The 21,250-nt window shown below is 30.3% G+C and overlaps 1 protein-coding gene across 1 annotated transcript; it reads left to right on the top strand.

The window, feature by feature from the left end:
• The first annotated feature begins 15,007 nt into the window (after positions 1 to 15,007).
• LOC114395665 (transcription factor CYCLOIDEA-like) lies at positions 15,008 to 16,970 on the top strand. The gene is made up of 2 exons (XM_028357496.1): positions 15,008 to 16,526; positions 16,630 to 16,970. The coding sequence occupies exons 1-2, from the start codon at positions 15,470 to 15,472 to the stop codon at positions 16,683 to 16,685; spliced, it is 1,113 nt and encodes a 370-aa protein (XP_028213297.1). The 5' UTR covers positions 15,008 to 15,469; the 3' UTR covers positions 16,686 to 16,970.
• Positions 16,971 to 21,250: the final 4,280 nt, after the last annotated feature.

Here is a 21,250-nt window from a genome sequence, read left to right as displayed (position 1 = left end):
ACTCTCCCTTTCCCAAAAGGACCATTACACACCTAACACTGCATACACTTTCTTTCCAAAAAAAATTCAATACACCTAATACTATACTGACATTTATTGAATTTGTTGTTAAAATATCGGTGTAAGACAGTGTGTAGTATCAGAGATGGTCAGATTTCAAACAGTATTAAATTTCTCTCACTCTTTGCTTTATTTTATATACTCTTTGAAGAAAAAATATTTTTTTAAAAAATAATTACTAGTATATGTACATCTACAATTTAATAAATTATATATTTTTAATTATAATTAATTATTCATATTAAAAATAAAATTAAAAATTAAAAATACTATATCTGTAAAAGAGAAAGAAAAATCTTGAACTGATTTAGGGCGCAATGAACAGAGGGACCTCATGATTCAGTTAACTGGTGGCAAAAAGTTTCATTAGTCAAAGTGACAGCTTTATGATGCACACATGCACCCCAAATCCACATGCTTACTCACCCCAATTTTTTTTTTCTCTTGTATCTTTTCATCTCTTCTTATATATGTAGATTAACCAAAGTATCCATCAATAATTTTCCTTCTAATTTATCACGCACTGGGCAGACTCAGTTATATATGCTGTTATGGTTTGATGGTATTTAAAGATCTTCTAATTATTATGATTTTTGTCTTACTTTTGGTCACTAGCCAAACAATGTCTTAATTAATTAATTAATCTATACTATAATATTATTGTTAGATTTCATCTTAAAATCAATTGGCATTAAGTGAAGTTATCCAACAGATATATAAGCTGCACTCCAAGGGTTGAGGTAGCCTATGTGAGACTTAGATATTTCTCAATACACCTCTTTCACGCCCAACACTTATTGGGCTTGATACCATCTTAGAAGGTGAGTTTGAGTCTAACTCAACTTCAAAAACTAGTTCAAGGGGTGAGAGTTATCTCTCACTTATAAGGTTATATTGTTAGCCGATGTGGAACTTGAATTATTTCCAACACACCCCCTCACGCCAAGTACTTCTTGGACTTGATGCTTGAACAACAAATGGTGGGTGCTTGTCATCACAAGCGAGAGCTAGCGAAAGCGTGATCAGAACTTGTTCTGATACCATCTTAGAATGGATAATGTGAGAGCCCTAACGCCTTCCTTTGACTTTTGCACACAGGCCCTAGCACCTTCAGTCCCTTTCTTTTTCTTCTCCATCACCATGTCTCACTCAAACTCTATCTTTCACACTGTTCTTGCTGTCTCCAACATCAAGAATCATGTCCCAATCATTCTTGAGATGGAAAATGTTCAATACGTGACATGGGCTGAACTTTTCAAACCCCTGTGAGCCTTTTAGCTCGTTGTCTCTCTCAAATATATTCTCTTACTTTATCTCTCTCAAATCACTTCCCTTACCTTACCTTCCCTCCATCTCTTATTTCTTCTTCTTCTCACCGTCATGACAGACAATAAGAGTTCTTTACATTCGTCTCTTGCGGTTTTCAATATAAGGAACCATATCTCCATCACTCTTGAAATAGAAAATGTCTGTCGAAGAGCTGTCTCGTCGTTCAACTTGTTTTGGGTCTCACAAATGCATATCAAGGTGTAGGGACGTTAATTTAGTAGATTGATCATCAACCTCCGTTTTATTAAGCTCAGTCGATGCTCACACTTGAGGAAGCCGGATCCCAATACTCCCCCTTCACACCTAGCACTTGTTCGGGAAGCAAAGACGAGGTCTCATATCAGAGTCTGCTCTGATATCATGTTAGATTTCATCTTAAAATCAATTGACATTAAGAGAAGTTGCCTAACAAATATATAAGCTGCACTCTAAAGATTGAAATAGTCGATGCAAGACTTTGGTATTTCCCAATATTATAATATAATTAAAAATCGAAAATACAATTTGATCACACTGATTTTAACTTATGTAACATTTTATTAAGCAGAAACCGAATACAGCGACAGTTAATCACTAGTAAACTATCAAATTATCATATAGCTTAACTTTTCTTGTATGTGTGCCGTTTTTAAATTAAACCGTATTAATTGTTTCAAAGAGAAATATTTGCTCGTCCAAGTGTTTAAAATAATTTTATATTTCTTATTTAATACATGTATCATCCTTTTTTTTAAAATGAATTCTTATTCATATAAGGGTTTACTTATACTTTTAATAAAAATTGAACTAAAAATGAGTATGGAATAAAGTATTTTTAGTTAAGTAAAAAAGAAGAAGAAGAAAGATAATCATCATCATTGCTTACCAGATGGCAGTGACCTTTATACATGGCTCGCTTCCATGTTGTCTCTCATCGTTCCATCATCAAAAGTCAATATCTTCACCTCAAAAGTTGTATGAAAGAGATTTGCAGTTTGGCTAGTGACGAAAAGTAAGACAAAATCATAATAATTAGAAGATCTTTAAATACCATCAAACCATAACAGCATATATAACAGAGTCTGGGCAGTGCGTGATAAATGTTACTACAAATGTGTTGTTAGTATCAAGCAATATTTTTTTCCAACGACAACAACATTATTGGTGTAAAAAGATAATTTTTCATGGCAACAATGAACTTATTGGCATTCATTAGTACCTTTTCTAGCAATAGCAAATACGTCGACATAGAAAAATACTTTTTTTCAGTAGCAATAATAATATTGACATAGAAGAGCAACTTTTTGCAGCAATAATGAGCATTATTAACATTAAATAGTACTTTTCACAGCACTAATAAACATTATTTTTAATAAGTGGTACTTTCCCCATGAAGATGAACATCACTAGAATAGAAAAACACATTTTTAAGCACAAATTTTGTCATGATATAAGTAATATAAAAAATAATTTTAAGATCACTTTTTTTTTGAAAAAATAATTTTACTTTATTTTAAAAATAATTAGTTCATATTCAATAAATCAACAATTAATAATTGTAAACAATTTGAAGCAAATACATATCCTTATTAATCATTTTGATATTGTGATAATTTTGGCTTGTCTTTTCACAAGCACTACTGCAATATTGTCTATATTAAATACCTAACAAACACACATCTTGCTTTATGTCAAATCATATTATTTATAGTAGAATTGCAGGAATGGAAAAACCGTATACATCAATACGAAAAAAATGCTCTTTCTCAGTGGATGTTTATGAGCATATTGAGTGTTGATGAATAATTTTCTATAATAAAAAAAAACTCCCGTTCTTCCAACTTCTTTTTTATCAGCATTCTTCCAACTTTATTAAACACGTAATGCGACAAGGCTCCAGAGGGAAAGCAAAGAATTCATATAAATACAACATCAAAGTTCAAACACAACTCTCTTGCACTCGTGCAGTCTAGTGCAGTGTGTGTAGTATCAGAGATGGGTCAGATTTCGAACAGTATTATATTTCTCTCACTCTTTGCTTTATTTTATATACTCTTTGAAGAAAAAATAATTTTAAAAAAATTATTACTAGCATATTTGCATCTACAATTTAATAAATTATATATTTTTAATTATATTTATTTGTTCATATTAAAAATAAACTTAATTTTTTTTTTTAAAAAATACTATATCTGTAAAAAAAGAGAGAAAAATCTGGATCTGATTTAGGGCCCAGTGTGAACAGAGGGGACCTCATGATTCAGTTAACTGGTGGAAAAAAGTTTGATTGGTCAAAGTGGTAGCTTTATGATGCACACATACACCCCAAATCCACATGCTTACTCACATCTCCACATTGACCCTGTGGTCCCTTTCATCATACCACACCCATTACTCTCTGTTTTGATTCTTTCACAATACAAAAAGGATGCGCCCACTACTTAAAGATGTAGGCCCCATCTCCAACCCATTTCATTTCTCTAAAATAAAATCATGGACTCATGAATGCCTTATCAAAATAACTTTTTGTGCATAGGATAAAACAGGGAGAGTAAAAAAATCATCAAGACATAGTAACTACCAGCATGTAACATAAAATGATAGAACACAATCATCTTGTCGTACAAGATTAGCTGCACCTAATATAATTGAAATGGTTTTAATTAAGGATGTTGGTTAACAAACGACTCAAAGTATATTGAATTGGCTTTTCATTGCTAATTACTATACTCTCTTCCTCTCACACGTTTAGGTATTAACCATTAACTGAGTTTAATGAAAAAAATGAGAAATTGATGATAAGAGAAGATCGAGTAGAAGAAAAATGATATCAAGAAGTTTCTATTATTTTCTTTGCCAATGTTTAAAAAACACTTGTTAACATTCTTGTAATTTTAAATCCTACCATCCTTTTTTTTAATTCTCTCAATTATTAACTAAAAACATATTGAATGTTTTTAATATTTTAAAATATGAAATATATTTATCTTTTATTTAATATTTTATTCATAGAATATTAAGTGAAATATTTAGGTGATATTATAAAATATAAGACTCCTTATACTTGCATGAAAACTAATTGTAAACGATTAATTGTACCCAAAATGATAGCTATTCTTTTACATTTGTATTTGGGTAAATAACTTAACTAAATACTTATTCATTAAATTTTAATTACATGAGAGCTTAATAAAGAGGGAAAAAATGAACCAAAGGAACAAAGGCAATGAAAAAAAAAAAAAAAAGAGCCTAATAGTTGTCGTTATTCATCGGTTAAAATAGGGTCTTAAAAGACAAATAAATGGTCAACATCAATGGAGGTTAGTTGTCAAGAGATAGCTCCCTCTTGAAAGAAAAATGGAACTCAAGTGAAGGCCCAATAACCCTTTGCCTACCAACCTCCGCATGTCTCTTCTATGCGTGCAAGTTCACTGATTTGTATAAACAAGTACAATCTATGATATAATTATTTAGTATTTTATTTATATATATATATATATATATATATATATTAAAATTGACCATTTTTATATAAAAATGAGCACTCTTTAATCACATATTTATAGTTGTTCAATTTTGACAAAATAAACAATCAAAAAACAATATCATTCATAGTTAATGTAACTCATAGCAAAGTAATTTGATCTCCCTTACGCACACAAATGAAATTACTAAACTGAGATCACTTGGTTATTAAAAAATCCAAGAGTTGTGGACAATATTTGGTTATGAAATTACATACACACGCATACTTGTTCTAATTGGTACACTTCTACTCCCAAATGGGAGAATTCAATTAATGCAGAACATTTACACGTCCTACAGCTGGAGTTCCAAAGTATTCTTTTAATAGTATGCATTGCATTCCACAATATTGCCTAGAGGAACCTACCTAACTACTATATATAGTTGTGACTCACTCATAGCCAAGTACTACGAATAAGCCAGTACGTAACTATTGCTACTCTATTGGGTCTAATACGAACTTGAGTATGTATATCAAAATATTTTGTAAGTATTTCCTATCATTTTTTCGAATGGAATCTTATCACCATCCAAGTTAAGACACAACATTACTTTGATTTTTCTTAAATACTCATATTATTATTCAGTGAACACGTAGTTATTATCCAAAATATACAACTAGCTGCTCATTTTAGTACATGCCATATATGAAATCAACAACTATTTCGACTTCGCCGTTTCAAACTGCTCCACTTTTGTTGGTACATTGGGCCAAGGCCACTATTAGTTTTTACTATTTACATACCCCCTAGCCTCTCACCTTGGGCCTATGGCTATGCTGGGACATACTTTGTCTTTTTGGTCAAGAGGCTTGGCACTTGAGTCATTTACTCATGATAATCCACGGAACTTTCAGATGATAGATTGATAGCATGGTAATGCTATTAGCCCTCCCATTTCCTCTTTCTAACCCCATTTTTTTCTGCGCTTTTGTGAAATTTATATTCTATCCCTCCCCATCCCCTCTTTCTATTCTACCCCTCTTTTTAACAAGCCCAATTTCTGGACCCTTTCCCATAACGCGATAAATTCACATTCACAAACTCTAAAATAATGGGTATATATGTACCTGGACACCCCACCCCACAAAGCGGCCCAAATAATAAGGTATGTACCTTGATTTAATACATATATACATAAATCCCTTTTAATTTAAGCCTAGTTAATAAAAAGAAATAGTGTAGGAACCAAATAAAAATTGAATGATTAAATTACACTTGGATAAAAAATTTATAAATGATGGTGGTGTTTAAGTGTTCAAAAGCAGACGGAGCTTTTATTAAGCTTCAGTATCGAAAATTAAGGACCCTACCGCGCGTGCACGGGCGCACCATCGGTGGAGGCGTGGGGCTTCTAAAGTAATTGTGTCTCCAATCTGCATGCATTAGGCATATTTTAGATATTACTTCTATAGAGTTTCTATTTTTACGGTGTTTAGGGTAATTTCAAAGATTTTGATACGTTTAGTTTTTTAATCAGTCAAATTATATATGGTATTTTTTATTAGTAATCTTCTTTTGTTTTTCAAACTATTACTTAATTATTATTTTTAAAATTGAAACTTTTTTAAATTGGAAAATATGTTTAAAGATGATTTTAGAAATCTGAACCCTAAAATCTTTTTAATTACTTTCAACACTTTTATAAAAAATTTTGGGATTTATGATTTAAAAATTTCTTATTATTGTTTCTTGAACATATGTTTTATAAAAAAATTTGAAAATAATTAAAATATTTTTTGATTCAGACTTCCAAAGTTATTTTTAATCATATTTTTCTAATTTAAAAAATTTATAATTTAAAAATTTTTAAAATAATAATCAAGAACTAATTTGAGAAAAAAATAATTAACAAGATCACATATAATTTAATTAGATAAAAAATTAACAATATCCAAACTCCAAATTGTTGGGGGCTATAGAAACTCTTATTACTACTATCATGACTGAGAATGTTTCTTTGTGGACAATATTTAAGAGCACACCATTCTTAAAATAATGAATTCAAGAGGAAATTATACCGATTTATTTTGGTGTTAGTGTTAACTACTTTATATCTTTCTCATTTTAAAAAATATTTTTTCTCTGTTTTTTAGTATTTTCTAGGAGACTTTATGTATAGTGTAAATAAAAAAAATAAAAGAAATAGTATTAACTAAATAAAATAGTATAATTATTCTTAAATTTAATTTTGTTCTACGCTTTTTATTTGAAATTAAGAAATTGTGAACTATTTTGTTTTTTCATCGTTATTATCACTATTAAGTCATAGTCATTGTTATTGATATTGTGAAGGGTACATTATGTTTACATTTTCTAAAGTTTAGTAAAATTATACTTTTAATATCTGTTTTTCTTATCCTATATAGATTTCCTCTCAATTTGCATTGTAAATAACAACGTATATCCTTTGTTAATGTAAAACTCCCCTTCATTTTTTATGTCTTTACATGTGTTGAAAGAGGTTGTTTTAGTGTTGAAAAGGAGTAAAATATCAAATAGTCTCTCCAGACTTCAATATAAACAAAATTATTTTTTGCTCTACTTAAAAAGTTAGTTAGCATTTTCTAGTTTTATATTAATCACATTAAATCTTTTTACTAAAGTTATTAGAAATAAAATCTCAATTAAAAGATACTTTTGGAATTATATTATTAAATAAAGTGAAAATAATTAAATTTTATTTATATTTAAATCTGTAAAACTTTTTTTTGTTTCTTATAATTAAGTAGTAAGAAATATAATTTATTAAATTTAAATAGATTGGATATTATTTATTAAATGGCTAACTATTAGCTATTATTTGTTATTGCATCATTTAATTATCATAATCAACTTTAAAAGAACTAATAACGGTTTTCTTAGGAGGTGATTTGATTAACGAGAGAAAATTACAGCATAATTTTTTTTAAAAATAACATAAATTTCATTTTTTTTTTCTTTATACTTTAATTTAAATATATTTTTAATTTTTTTTTTCACAATCAAACACACTTAGTGAAAGATGGTATATTTTAGCCACCACCAGGTAATGTTTCTGTTAGTCCCTTTTCATCTGACTATCTGCAGGGAGTAACGCAATGTCATGATCATGACCGCCACTGTAACTTGGAGTTGAAGGCCATTGATCTGCTGTCATCTGATAATCATTGCTCTTTACATGGAAGAAATTATGTGGTTGATCAATTTTAGATCACTCATTTTTTTATAATTAATTAACATATTCTGTGTTGGTGGGCCTTCAATGCTCTGATAATTTTTGTCCCAGAGATATCATTAAATGCTTTTCGGAACAGTTCTATTTTTTATTGTAATGATTTTTATATTTATCTTAATTATAATTCTTTTCATCATCCCATTTATTATATTGTAATGCTTTGATCTCTTACAAGGTGTTTATACATGTTATGGACTCTTTAGATCTTATCAAGTGATCTACGGCCCACAATAATAATACAACGCACTGTATCATCAGTTGACTAATACTATACAGTAATAATATACAAATTATTCTTTGTTTTAAATATTTCATTAATATCTTTTCTTAATTTTTTTAATTATATCAAATTTTTTAATCTCTTTTTTTCTCCTAATGTTAGATAGCACATATTAATTAGTGTCATCCATCAAACATTTTCCACTACTAGATAAGAGATTTTATACTTACAAATATGAAGCTAAACTCATTATACATATTTTTAATACTCTTTTAACTTTGACATCGAAATTGATGTGCAAGTGTTTACCATTCTCTCCGCATCTACCATGTTCAAAAATAAAACTGAAGAATATATATATATAGAATGTAATGATAAGACCCCATTAAATGAAAATTTGATGCGAGTCTATAACCTGGTAATTAATTATGCAGGTAAGGCAAGCCAGCTAGCATGAATGCGATGAAACAACTACCTGACACTAGCCAAAAGTTCCAACGTACCAAACTGTCTCCAGATAATGAGAAATGCTTTTTCACTGCACATGAATACTTGTCTGGTGGGGGCATGCATGGCAGTGGCAACAACAAAGAGATCGATTAGCAGAAGTTTGGGTTATGGGACCGCTCATAGAACCAAATTAATAATCTTAGCCATAGCCACATGACATGAAACGCACATAAAACCGTGCTTCTTTGGCTTCTGCTCTGCATATTCTAAGCTAGAAATTAAGAACTTCTTTCTTTCCCGTTAACACTGTCTACCACTTGTTCTCTTCGTTGCACTCCCAAGGACCAAAAGGTACCAGTCGCTTTCAACCAATGTCTCCATAGATCAGTCATGAATGACTTGTGGGACAACTTTCATTTGGCTTGGTTAGGATTATAATTAATACACATACTTTTCTTACGTCTATAAACATGCCTTTAAAATATACTAAGATATTTAAAGTGTGTATATATCAAATGTCAATAATTAATTACTTTGTCAAACTTGATATATACGTTGTCGTATTATATTGTTTATATATAATTTGTAACATTTTAAAAATTATATGAGTATCCTTCAAAAAAAAAATTATGAGTAACTATAGCTAGCGGCGTTATTTCAAAATTTCAATACCAAATTGAATATGTTTCATCATAACAAATACTCACGATCCAAAAAGTCCAAATTGTAGTAAGTCTAGTTCTTATCTTTTCCGTATTTGCATATCTTTTAGGAGGCTGTTGGCTTTCCTTGTTAAATTCAAAAGGTAATCAACTTAAAACAAATATTCTAAAATTTTCCAATCAATAAGCATTCATAATTTTTTTAGTGGGCATTCATGATTTAAGATATATTATTATTTTCTTTAATCTTAATGAATTAATTAATTAAATATTATAAATAAAACAAATAAAATATTTATTATATGTACATAAACCTAAAGTTAATGTATACATATATGTTATATTTAGTAATTTATACTTATACCTCCTGAATTTTTTTTTCTGGTTACATATAATACTCCTCCTTTTATTATTCCTACACAAATTCTTTTAATTTTTTGAAAAATAATACACTAACACTTTTTATATATTACACTAATTAATCCCTTAATTGTTTGAAAATTAAGAATTTCACTGTGTATCCTCATAACAAAGGTTGTTGTAAACATTTAAAAAAAAAAGGAAGATTATGTGAATTCTCATAAAATCTTAAGGAGTGCCAGTATAATTTGTCATAGATATAAGATGAGGTTCCCGGGGGATAAGGGAAAGGTGATTACCTCATATCACTAGAAGTGAGAGATCTAGAACCAAACACATACAACTTGGTGAGCTTGCCACATAAACCTAAAACATTTGCCACCAAAGAAATGCAAAAGCCACTAAAGTGTCATCATAGAGATTTTACACTACCATCTCCACGACCTCAAGCAAGGACCACCTACAATGAGCATTAAATGATGCCCAATCCAAGTCAACTTTTTTAAGGTGAAAATGAAATCAACTCAATAAGGTTATGTTGAGTTTGAGGATGAGGGAACTGACATAGACAAGGAGGTAGCTCAACACTGAGAGGAAAAGGTACCTTAGCATAAGGAAGAAGTACTTGAGTAAGATGAAAAACTACCCCAGCATGACAATGAAGCACCTTAGCAGGGCAAGGATAAATATAACCTAAACTCACTCAACCTTTTACGGGGCCAAGGGGCCAAAGCCACCTCGACTCGCCTCATTGTCCAACCTAAGGAAAACACAAAATGATCATCTAAATTTCCACACAATACACTTTGCTAACCATAGGTGGGTGAGTTTTGTTAAAGCTTGTGAGTAAAACCATAATTCGAAGAATGCCATCTACCAAATGAAAAGAAAGCAATGTGTCTAAGAATGGGGTATAGTGGTCATGTTAACAAACCTCATGAGCGGTACTTTTACTTATCCTTTTATAATTTATTATATATGTACATAGATTCTATTATAATTTGAATCAATGAAGTTTAGTATAATAGAAAAAGTCTTTTACAAAGTGATGGATTATGGTTTGAAGTAGAGATATTTCTATTTCTTGTTCAATTGTGTATCCAATAAGATTATATAGAATATACTTGTACAAAAGGACAAAGGTTCAGTTGGAATATAAAATTTTAAGAAAATATAAACATTCAATCATGACAAGTTTAATTGTTAAGCAATAAAATGGCAAGTATCATCTCAAAAGCAATTTGACAAGTATTAATACTGATAATTTAAACCATTTGAATTTTGGAATTACCAACAATAATATAATTGCAATTTACACAAATCATGGTTGCCATTATTGCTACAGAAATAACGGCTGAAAAAGGGTGGGGTCGTCTTTGGTTATAAGGTATGCTTATTCAAACTTTCAAATGTTCAAATTATCAAATATGGTTTTAAGGTGCCTTCAGAATCACTGGTTAAATTGTACAAGTTAGTGTCATTCGGTGCACTGAACGGTGGTTACATTTGGTGAAATTGATCCCCACGAGCTTTTGATAGATATGAGCTCTTTAGGTACAGGGAAGGACTCTCATATAGGTTCAAATGGTTTTGCTTTCTCCAATTTAATTTAGTCCCCAAGTGTTTGTTCCTTCTTTGCTTATTAATACATTTTGGGTGTGTCTCTTTTGATTTTAGGAGTTGGAGCGCCAAGATATATAGTTGGGATTCCTTTCCCTAATATCATGCCTTAGCATACTTTTTTGATAAAAAAAAGTTTTTTTGATAATGAAATTAATAATTTAATCAAATTCTTATTAAATAAATGTTTTAATAATTAAAAAATCCAATGTTGTAGTGAGACATTAGTGATTTAACTGTCAACTTTTTTTTATTAACCGTCAATGTCCTGAAATTGACGTGCAGTTAAATCAAATTCTTAATTTTTTAAAAAATAGAGAAATTAAATGTTATTTAAAAAAAAAAAGCGACAAAAGTTTCAAATTCAGTAAAATACATAAAAGAAATTAAATGTTTAGTCTACAGAAATTTAAGTGATCACAAAACATTATATGAAGATTTATAAAGGTTTAGAAATAACGAAAAAAGAGGTTAAGGTCATACTTCATTTGCTTCTCCCGTTATGCAATCAATTTAAATTTATTTTAAGTTCTTTATTTTTATTTAATGGTCCAATATGATTTTCTCTTTTAGTTAAGATATTTTTTTGTAACTTTTTTTTAGTTGAGATCTTATTGTTTAATACTTTTTTTATCAGTTAATGGTTAAGTATATAGTTAATCCACTGTAATTAACAAATTTAAATCACTTATAATGTAACCTAAATTGAAAGAGAAAAATTGAAGCGGGGCCCTTCCGGACGCTACCGACAATGAAATTGAGTATATTTTCAACGTCATTCAGCCCTAGAAAGAGAGAATACTTATTGAGGGTCGCATCTAATTAGGTTCAATGATCCGATTTGTATTACGTCGAGTTGTTATCAGGGACCCAACCAGTTTATGTATTTTTTAAGGAGCAGTGCTTATTCATCCTTTTTATTTCAGTGTAGAAATTTTGAGAAGAATAAATTAAAAATTAGATAACACAAAAAACTTTATTTTTCGTTTTTTTTTTCTCTTTTCTTTTTCTCCCACTTTTTACCATCTGCCTAACGTAATAGTGTCAAAGCTAAAAGCTGAAAAAGGCCTCACTGCTGAGCATTACATATCAGCTAGAGGGCGCGTTTTGGTTTTCTTGGTTAATAAATAGTAGTACCACTCGAATAGAGAGAAATTTGTTTAAGGAACGATTTTGTTTTACCTTTTTTATGTTGCTTTCTTATTTTACTTTCTATTAGTTAGACATGACAACAATTCAAGATAAATTTAGGGTCAGGTTTTGGAGAAATAAAGATAAAAATTTTATACTTGAAAACAAGTTTACTCAATGCACTAATTTTATGTAACTCAAATAATTTTAAATGATTTAAAATAATTTGATTTAAATTGTTAATACTTTATAAATTTTTAAATCCTTCCATATAGACTGGTGGTTGAAAACTTAGAAGTGGAAGAATATTAAGAAATATTTTAATGGTTGATTATCACAAAGTTATTTTAATAAATTAATAATGATCATGTATTATATGAGAATGATATTTTTATGTGAAAATAAAAATGATTATTCTTATCTGTTAAATTAAAATAAAAGTTTAAAATTAAAATATATCACCATTGTTACAATCATTACCACCATAATCATGGTCAAGATCATTCTAGCCTCCACCACCAAAAGAAATAAATGCCACTTATAGTTACTATTATGACGTGTAGTCTTAAATTGCAATGTTATTCAGACTATTACAATTCAGAAACAGTTGCATGAAAAAAAAATTTAACTACAATTTCGAGCTTGTAAAAACAAACAAAGATTTCAAGACGTTTATATAGAAACAAAATATTGTAGTAAAACACTTTTTCAAAATTAGTTATGCTAAATTTCAAATGTGCTATAGAATATATCAATTACTTTTTTCCGGGACATTCCTAAAATAAAATAGCTTACATTATTCGTGTCACTTTTCTCTAAAAAAAATATATAATATATTATTCTCTCTATTTTTCTCCATCATAAATATATCAACCATTTTATCTTCTTTTATTTGTTCTACGAAAAATTAATATATACAAATATAATTTTTTTTAATTACATCTTGGAAGTAAATGAACCATGGCGCGTGCGTGCGTGTGAACTGTAAAGCATGCAGCATGTATATGTGTTTGTTAACCTGAAACCATGCGATAGCTGCATGCCTTTAACAGTGAAGAGTGAAACACTGAAGTGAATAATGGTGAAAATGCGATTACTAGTTTACTAAAAATGGTAGGGAAAAGAATGAGGTCAAGAGACAGCTTACTTTAATTAGGTAGTTGGGGTTTTAGTGCAATATTGGAATCAAAGCCTTAATTAAACCTTTGCTTTTGTATCCGCTCAAACATATTTATATTAATTTATGCCATTTACTAATGCACAGTGGTGATTTCATGTTGGGATACAAAAGTACCACCATGTGTATTTCCTTTCTCTTTGGTGTTGATGAAGGACAAAATCAAAATAAGTAGCTTAGCAAAGACAAAAGGCCATCATCATTTGATTCATTTCTTATTGTGACTACTATTTCACTAGTAAAAAATATTCGTAATTTGTGTCGAGTGCAGAGAAGGAAGAAGTAACCCCCACCCCACTGTGCAGCAAAGCAATGTATGCGTGTCAGACATTGAAAGAGCTTTCTAGCTAGATTGAAAATGACAGTAGGTGATACTACGACCCAGTCAAAAGAACACAAATTTTTACAATTAGCGACTTTCTTTCATTAATTAACAATGATTTTCAACACATTTGACGTTGATTAAGGCAAAATTGTACAAGTACCGATTAAGTACTAGTTGTAGGACTCGTGAAATGCACAGAAATGTAAAGAGTTAATACATGACTATTGTGTTAAGCTATATATTGAATAAAATTTAATTGCAACCTTTTTGAAAACATATTATCTTTTGCAATCTGTGACTCAGCTGTAATGTTTATTTGTATATTTGTAAAAGTATAATATTTTTTTGACATCTATACCTGCATCTCCTCCAAGTAAAAAAATAAATAAATAAAAATAACAAAACTGTTAAAAAAAGATATAATAAAAGTAAAGGAAAAAATAAAATAAAAAACTTTTAGTTTGATAATAATATTTTATATCTATTTTTATTATTAAGAAAGAGATAGGAAAAAAAATACTAGTATAACAGAAAAACACAAATAAGTGTTACAAAAAGTGTTATATAATATAGAGTTTAAACTCTATGCATGGTAGTGTCATGGCTCATGATTGTTTACGTAAATCTACTTTTAAATTAATTTAGACTATATTTGAATTTTTATTTAAAATGCGGTGTATGAATTATAAGAAAAATTTAATGATTCGCAAATTTAATTTTACTCAAAGAAGAATCTAGATGTTTTTATAAATATCATTTTACCCCCAAAATTCTATTTATAAAAATAAAACAAATGCATTTAATCTCATTTCTTCAAAAGTCTCTGCAAATCAAGTTTAACCCTAAACCCAACGCATCACACCCATACAATACGTATACACATATATTAACGGGCTCAAAAGCTTAATGATTTGACTCTTGCTTACGTTGCTTTTACATAATGAGGCACACAATCCACCAATTATGTGTCTTATCCTATGTGTTACTGTTACTCATACATACGTATACTCTTTCTCTCTCTCCAGTCCCCACCCCTGTGAGCATGGTCCTGCACCGGCACACACACCCTGATAAATAAATATATATAGAGCTGTATTCCCAGTCTAATGGAAACTGTGCAAAGCAAACCAAAGTTCCATCATTGGCCTAAACCCATCATCACTTCCTCAAACCCTTTTCTTTTCCCTCCTCGTATGTGTTCTAGTATATGTTAAATTTAGAAAAATAGTTAATTTCCCTTGCAAAGAAATTTTTTTTATATATATATATATAAAAGTGTATTCCTAGAGCTAAGGAAGCAAACTAGGAAGATAGATAAGATACCCTCTTCCTGCGTTTGGTGTGGTCCTCATTATTCCACAGAACCTGTCTAGGGTTTCTGTCCATTGGAAATTGCAAAATCTGCATATGTAAACATGTTCCCTTCCACTAATTACACCTCCTCAGGCTCTTACCCTCGTTTCCCTTCATCTTCTTCTTCCACTTCACCCTATCCTTCTTTTACTCTCCTTCATCCTGAAAATTCTTCTTCCAGCAACAACACCTTTCTTCATGATCCACTTGCTCTTACCTACATACCCTCTCATTACCATGCTCCAATCCCAGAAACACTAGCCAATTGGGCAGTTGCAGATTGTGCAATACTGAATCAGGATCTAGGTGGTGCCCTTTATGGCATCACCAAGAAACCAATGAAGAAAGCAACTAAGAAAGACAGGCACAGCAAGATTCATACTTCTCAGGGTTTGAGGGACAGAAGGGTTAGGCTTTCCATTGAGATCGCACGCAAGTTCTTTGATCTTCAAGATATGTTAGGGTTTGACAAAGCCAGCAACACCCTTGACTGGCTCTTCACAAAGTCCAAGAAGGCAATTAAGGAGCTTACTCGAAGCAAGCACAGTGTTGAAAGCTTCGAGTTCTCCTCATCTTCTGAGGGTGAAGTAGTTTCTACTATCCAGCAACAAGACCTACAACAACAACATGGGATAAATTTGGAAAATGGGAAGTTGAAAGAACCTGCAGCTTATTGTGTTAAAGCAAAGATGAAGGAATCAAGGGAAAAAGCAAGGGCAAGAGCAAGGGAAAAGACTAGTAGCAAGGTATTGTGCAACACAAGTGGCGAAGGGAAGGTGCAAGAGTTGAAGAAAAAGTGCCCTGCAACTGAAAACCCTCAAATCCTGAACCAGTTAAGGTCAACCCTTCAACCTCCTCATCCTCAAAATGTGGGTGGAGAAGTGCCAAGAGATGATGACTTCAACGTTATTGAGGAATCCATTGTCATCAGAAGAAAGTTGAAACACACTTTGATGTCTTCCAATATTCATCATCAAAACGCTGTGATCCCTAAGGAAGCAAGTGTAAACAACAGTGACTACCACTCCTTCCCCAATTTGTCTCCAAATTGGGAAGCTAATAATGGTGCCAATGGACGCTCCACCTTTTGTGCAATAGCCAGCATGAATCTGTCTACAGGTAAGTGTTTCTTTTTCATGAACAAGTAGCTGAATTTTTTTTTTCTCTTGAAATCGCTTTGTGATATCTTTGTGATACTTACAATCCCATGTATTGATTTTAGGGCTTCAAATTTTTGGAAAATCTTGGGAGGAGTGCACCAATCCTCATCCAAGCTAATATGTTAGCTTTCAGTATTATCCGATGATTGTCTCTAGTGTTTTGCTAAGAAACATCATGGTCATGGAGGCATCTTTCTGTGTTTTTCTACCTGTAACTTTTTCTGTCCTATATTTCCTTTCTACAATGTACTGATTTTTTGTTGTTGCTCTATATCAGCCAAGAAGGGCATGTGACAGTTGGCAAAAAAGGATGCTTCGTGTATAATTTCTGACCAATATTTTAAGTGTGGCTGATATTATAAGGGTCAAATATATTTATCAGGAACCGTCCTTTCTTTTGCTAGCTGATTTCAATTTTTATATAATTAGTTTTTGATCAATATATATTGATTAATAATTGTTGAAAACCTTTAAATTAGCTAGCTATATCCTTTGGTCATTGTAAGAGAAGGATGTGCAGAAGAAAATTCAAGATATTTTAGCTTTGATTGAAGTACAGAACTATACATGTTAGGCATACATCTGCTAATCTTCCTGTAAGAAAGTTTCCGTTTTCAAAATTTTTAGACAATAAATTCATATAAAGCTATTCATAATTTCATATATATAGTATAACACTGAAATATACATGAAACACACATGGAAGAATGTAAATTGTCCACCTTAAATTTTCACAACAGATACAAGAAAAATCGCACTGGAATGTCGTCCAAACCTAGAGTTATTAATTTGTACAATGTAAGCTGCTTTTTTTATATTTCTTTAATTTTGTACAAGATGCTTTTTGCTTAATTCAAACACACTCTTTTGTTCTAACAGGTTCAAGTTAAGAACCTCTGATAATTCTTTTTGTTTCCCTATTGTAAATTTATTCATCTTAATCATTGTCAATTTATATAATATCTAAAGGCTAGCTTGGTGGTATAAGATAATTTGCTAAATGCATACACCAGTTAAAGCAATAGAGAAACTTCAACCCTAATATAATTCTTGAGCCTTGCTAACAAGTATCATAAGTATATTTATTAAGAATCCTTTAATACGCTCTATCAAATGTTTTCAATTACTTAGAAAACAAGTATTAAATGATTTTGATATTCTTAACATAATTTAGTTATTCCTCTAAAAAAAATATAATTTAGTTGTTTTTATTATTATTTTTATTTCCACCGCTGTCTTACATGTGAATCATCTTAAATCCATGCAATTTATAAGTCTTCATTTTATTGGCACACTTTCACTAAAAATTAAGAATATTTGTTTTTTATTAGAATTCTAAGATATCTATTGTGAGAGAAAATCGACAACAATATGTATTTCTTGATGGCCACATTGAGCAGGGTTAAGGATGATCTTATAACTATTTGTTTAAGTTTGCATTCGTTTTCATCTTTGCAGCTTATGTAAGACTTGGCTGCATCAAGTACATAATTATTGTAACATCTCTTTCTCACAGAGTGAACTGAATTTATGAACCACTATGATATATTGTCAGCTACATATTTTGTATTCTAACCAAATAATAATTATATAGGTTAGCACTTCGGAGTCCATGCGCTCAAGACTTAACGATGACTTTGTCAGAACGTTTTTAAACATTATGGATCGATATCCAGCGGTGGACAAAATAAATATCCAATCTGATTAACTACACTACACCCTTGACTGGCTGTTCACTTATAAGTACAAGAAAAAAATTAAGGAGTTAACTCAAGATGCAAGTATTCAATCTTTATTTTGTTCACTTTCTTATTACAACAGCAGCAATTCTGTCTACTTTCTTTTTCTTATTTAACTTCTCTTCCAATCATTAATAATAGGATGATAACTTCAAGAACTGAAATGTACTTAGATTGCTTTAGCAGATTACTGATGCGGTACTGATTATAGGCATTTGTATTTCATGTAACAAAGACAATTTAATGTCTGACAGGTCAGATAGACTACTTTTTATAATGCTGATTTTCTACCTACTGGCAGAAACTGGTTCATGTTTTAATTTTCTTATATAAAGAAATTTTAACCATCCCACTAATTGAATCTGGATCACATTCAAGAACTCTCAATATGGACTTTAACATTTCATTGTTAAGTACTTGGCCAAGCGTAACCAACTAAATTGTGGGGTTGATACAATAAGTTGCATAAATTCTTTGGTCTTTACATAGAAATTTCTAGCCATCTATCTGGTTTTTGTAGATCTAAGTAAAATAATTAAATCAGTGGAAGCCTTATCAAGTGGAAGCCTTATCGATAAATTTATCTACACCAATCTCCCCTGCATGGTAGTTGTAGTACTGAGATGCCATTTAATGGAAACTGCATAGTTCTAACAAGCAAAACCACTCTCCAATCAAGATCTCCTGTAATTTAATTAGAATAGTTTGCGTTTGATGGACAAATTAGGGCGTCCAATGAGCTCACAGGAAGCGTTCAAAGGGATGCCTATAACTTTTCTAGCCTCATACAAAGGTATTCTTTAAATTATTTATTTATTTACGGCAAAGGTATATTCAGAAATAAGACTAAGAACACAGAAAGTGGATGGTTTCTGTAAGGAAATTATAAGAGAAAAAAAATGTCTACACTTGAGAGTCAAACATGTTCTCTAGATATATCACAGCTACAAAGGTCTAATAAAATATTTTAGACAACCCTAAAAAGCCATAGAAGTTTCACTAGGTGGAAAATAGGTAGGATAGAATCTAGTATAAAGATTTTTTACATAGGTAGAACTCATGTCAATGTATATTCGTTTTTTGTAACTCAGAATTTTAGGCCAGTACACTTCAAAACTAGATCTGAAATTTTACTGAAATCCAAGAGAAAAGAAAATATATATAAAGGTTTATAGTGGACACTGCTCAAAACAGGAAATTTGCTTCAATAGTTAAAGTCTCAAAAGTGACTTATTAATATTTTTAGCACCACATCTATTTTCACTTTATCAATACACTTTATACAAGAGTGTATACAGCCCTGCTAGAAATTAAGAACAAGATAAATAAATAAATAAATAAATATATATATATATATATATATATATATATATATATATATATATAAGGAAAAGTTATAGAGATAAAAAGGAGTGTAGTGTGTAAAATAATTAGAATGCAAAAAGGAGTGTACTCTTACATAATCTTGAGGCATCCATTTTACTATTTTTTTGTTACTGATTTACGGTCATCATACTTGCACACTGGTGCTTATGTACTTATTTTTCACATTATCTCATAAATCATTGAATAACACTCTTGGGGTCTAATAAAGAACCCACATTTTTTATAATAAAAGAGAAATTTGACTATTATTAGAGTAGTACCGAAAGAAGACAAGCAAGGTATTTTCTTGGCGAATGGCAAGATATTATTGTCACCGAAAATCATTAGATTACTATTGCTGGCTCCTCACGTAAGTAAAATACTATCCTACCTAACCACCACCATCATCCAAATACAAAATGCACAGTTTGATTGTACTTTTACAATATAAAATCACACGCACACACAGAGGGGGAACGATAAACAGCAAATATAAAACCTATCACACGGGTAAAAACAAGGTCTTAATTAACTAATTAACCTATATTGTAATATTATAATATAATTAAAAATCGAAAGTACAATTTGATCACACTGATTTTAACTTATGTAACTTTATTAAGCAGGAAACCGAAGACAGCGACAGTTAATCACTAGTAAAAGCATACAACTTTACCAAAGTAACTCCTCTGCACAACTATCAAATTATCAAATAGCTTGTTCCAACTTTTCTTCCATGTATGTGTGCCATTTTGAAATTTAACCGTATTAATTGTTTCAAAGAGAAATATTTGCTCGTCCAAGTGTTTAAAATAATTTTATATTTCTTATTTAATACATGTATCATCCTTTTTTTAAAATGGATTCTTATTCATATAAGTGTTTACTTATAATTTTAATAAAAAATGAACTAAAAATGAGTACGGAATAAAGTATTTTTAGTTAAAGATAATCATCATTGCTTACCAGATGGCAGTGACCTTTATACATGGCTCGCTTCCATGTTGTCTCCTCGTTCTATCATCAAAAAGTCAATATCTTCACCTCAAAAGTTGTAAGAGAGAGATTTGCAGTTTGGCTAATGACGAAAAGTAAGACAAAATCATAGTAATTAGAAGATCATTAAATACCATCAAACCATAACAGCATATATAACAGAATCTGCGCAGTGCGTGATAAATTAGAAGGAAAATTATTGATGGATACTTTGGGTTAATCTGCATATATAAGAAGAGATGAAAAGCTAGAAGAGAAAAAAAAATTACAGATGTAAATATAATATAATGAGAAGAAATTATGGTGAGAACGAAATGAAAAATACACCGTGTTGATCTGCACATATAATTATCTAAATTTAAAATATAAGGTTGAGCAATACACACAACCATATATATATAATCATTCAAATATATAAATGATTTCTAAATTTGTAATATTTATTTTTCAGATTAAGATATTCTTCATTTCTTTATTTTTGAATGATGATAAAGTGTGTATTGGTTTAACAAGTGATATTGACTATTAAATTAAGTTTTGAATATACAATTATATTAAATATTCAAAAATAAAATTTTATTAT

This window comes from Glycine soja, chromosome 18 (genome assembly GCF_004193775.1).
Source record: "Glycine soja cultivar W05 chromosome 18, ASM419377v2, whole genome shotgun sequence".
Taxonomy (NCBI): Eukaryota; Viridiplantae; Streptophyta; class Magnoliopsida; order Fabales; family Fabaceae; genus Glycine; species Glycine soja.
Note: the sequence above shows the minus strand (reverse complement) of the source record. Positions and strands in the feature narration are given on the sequence as shown.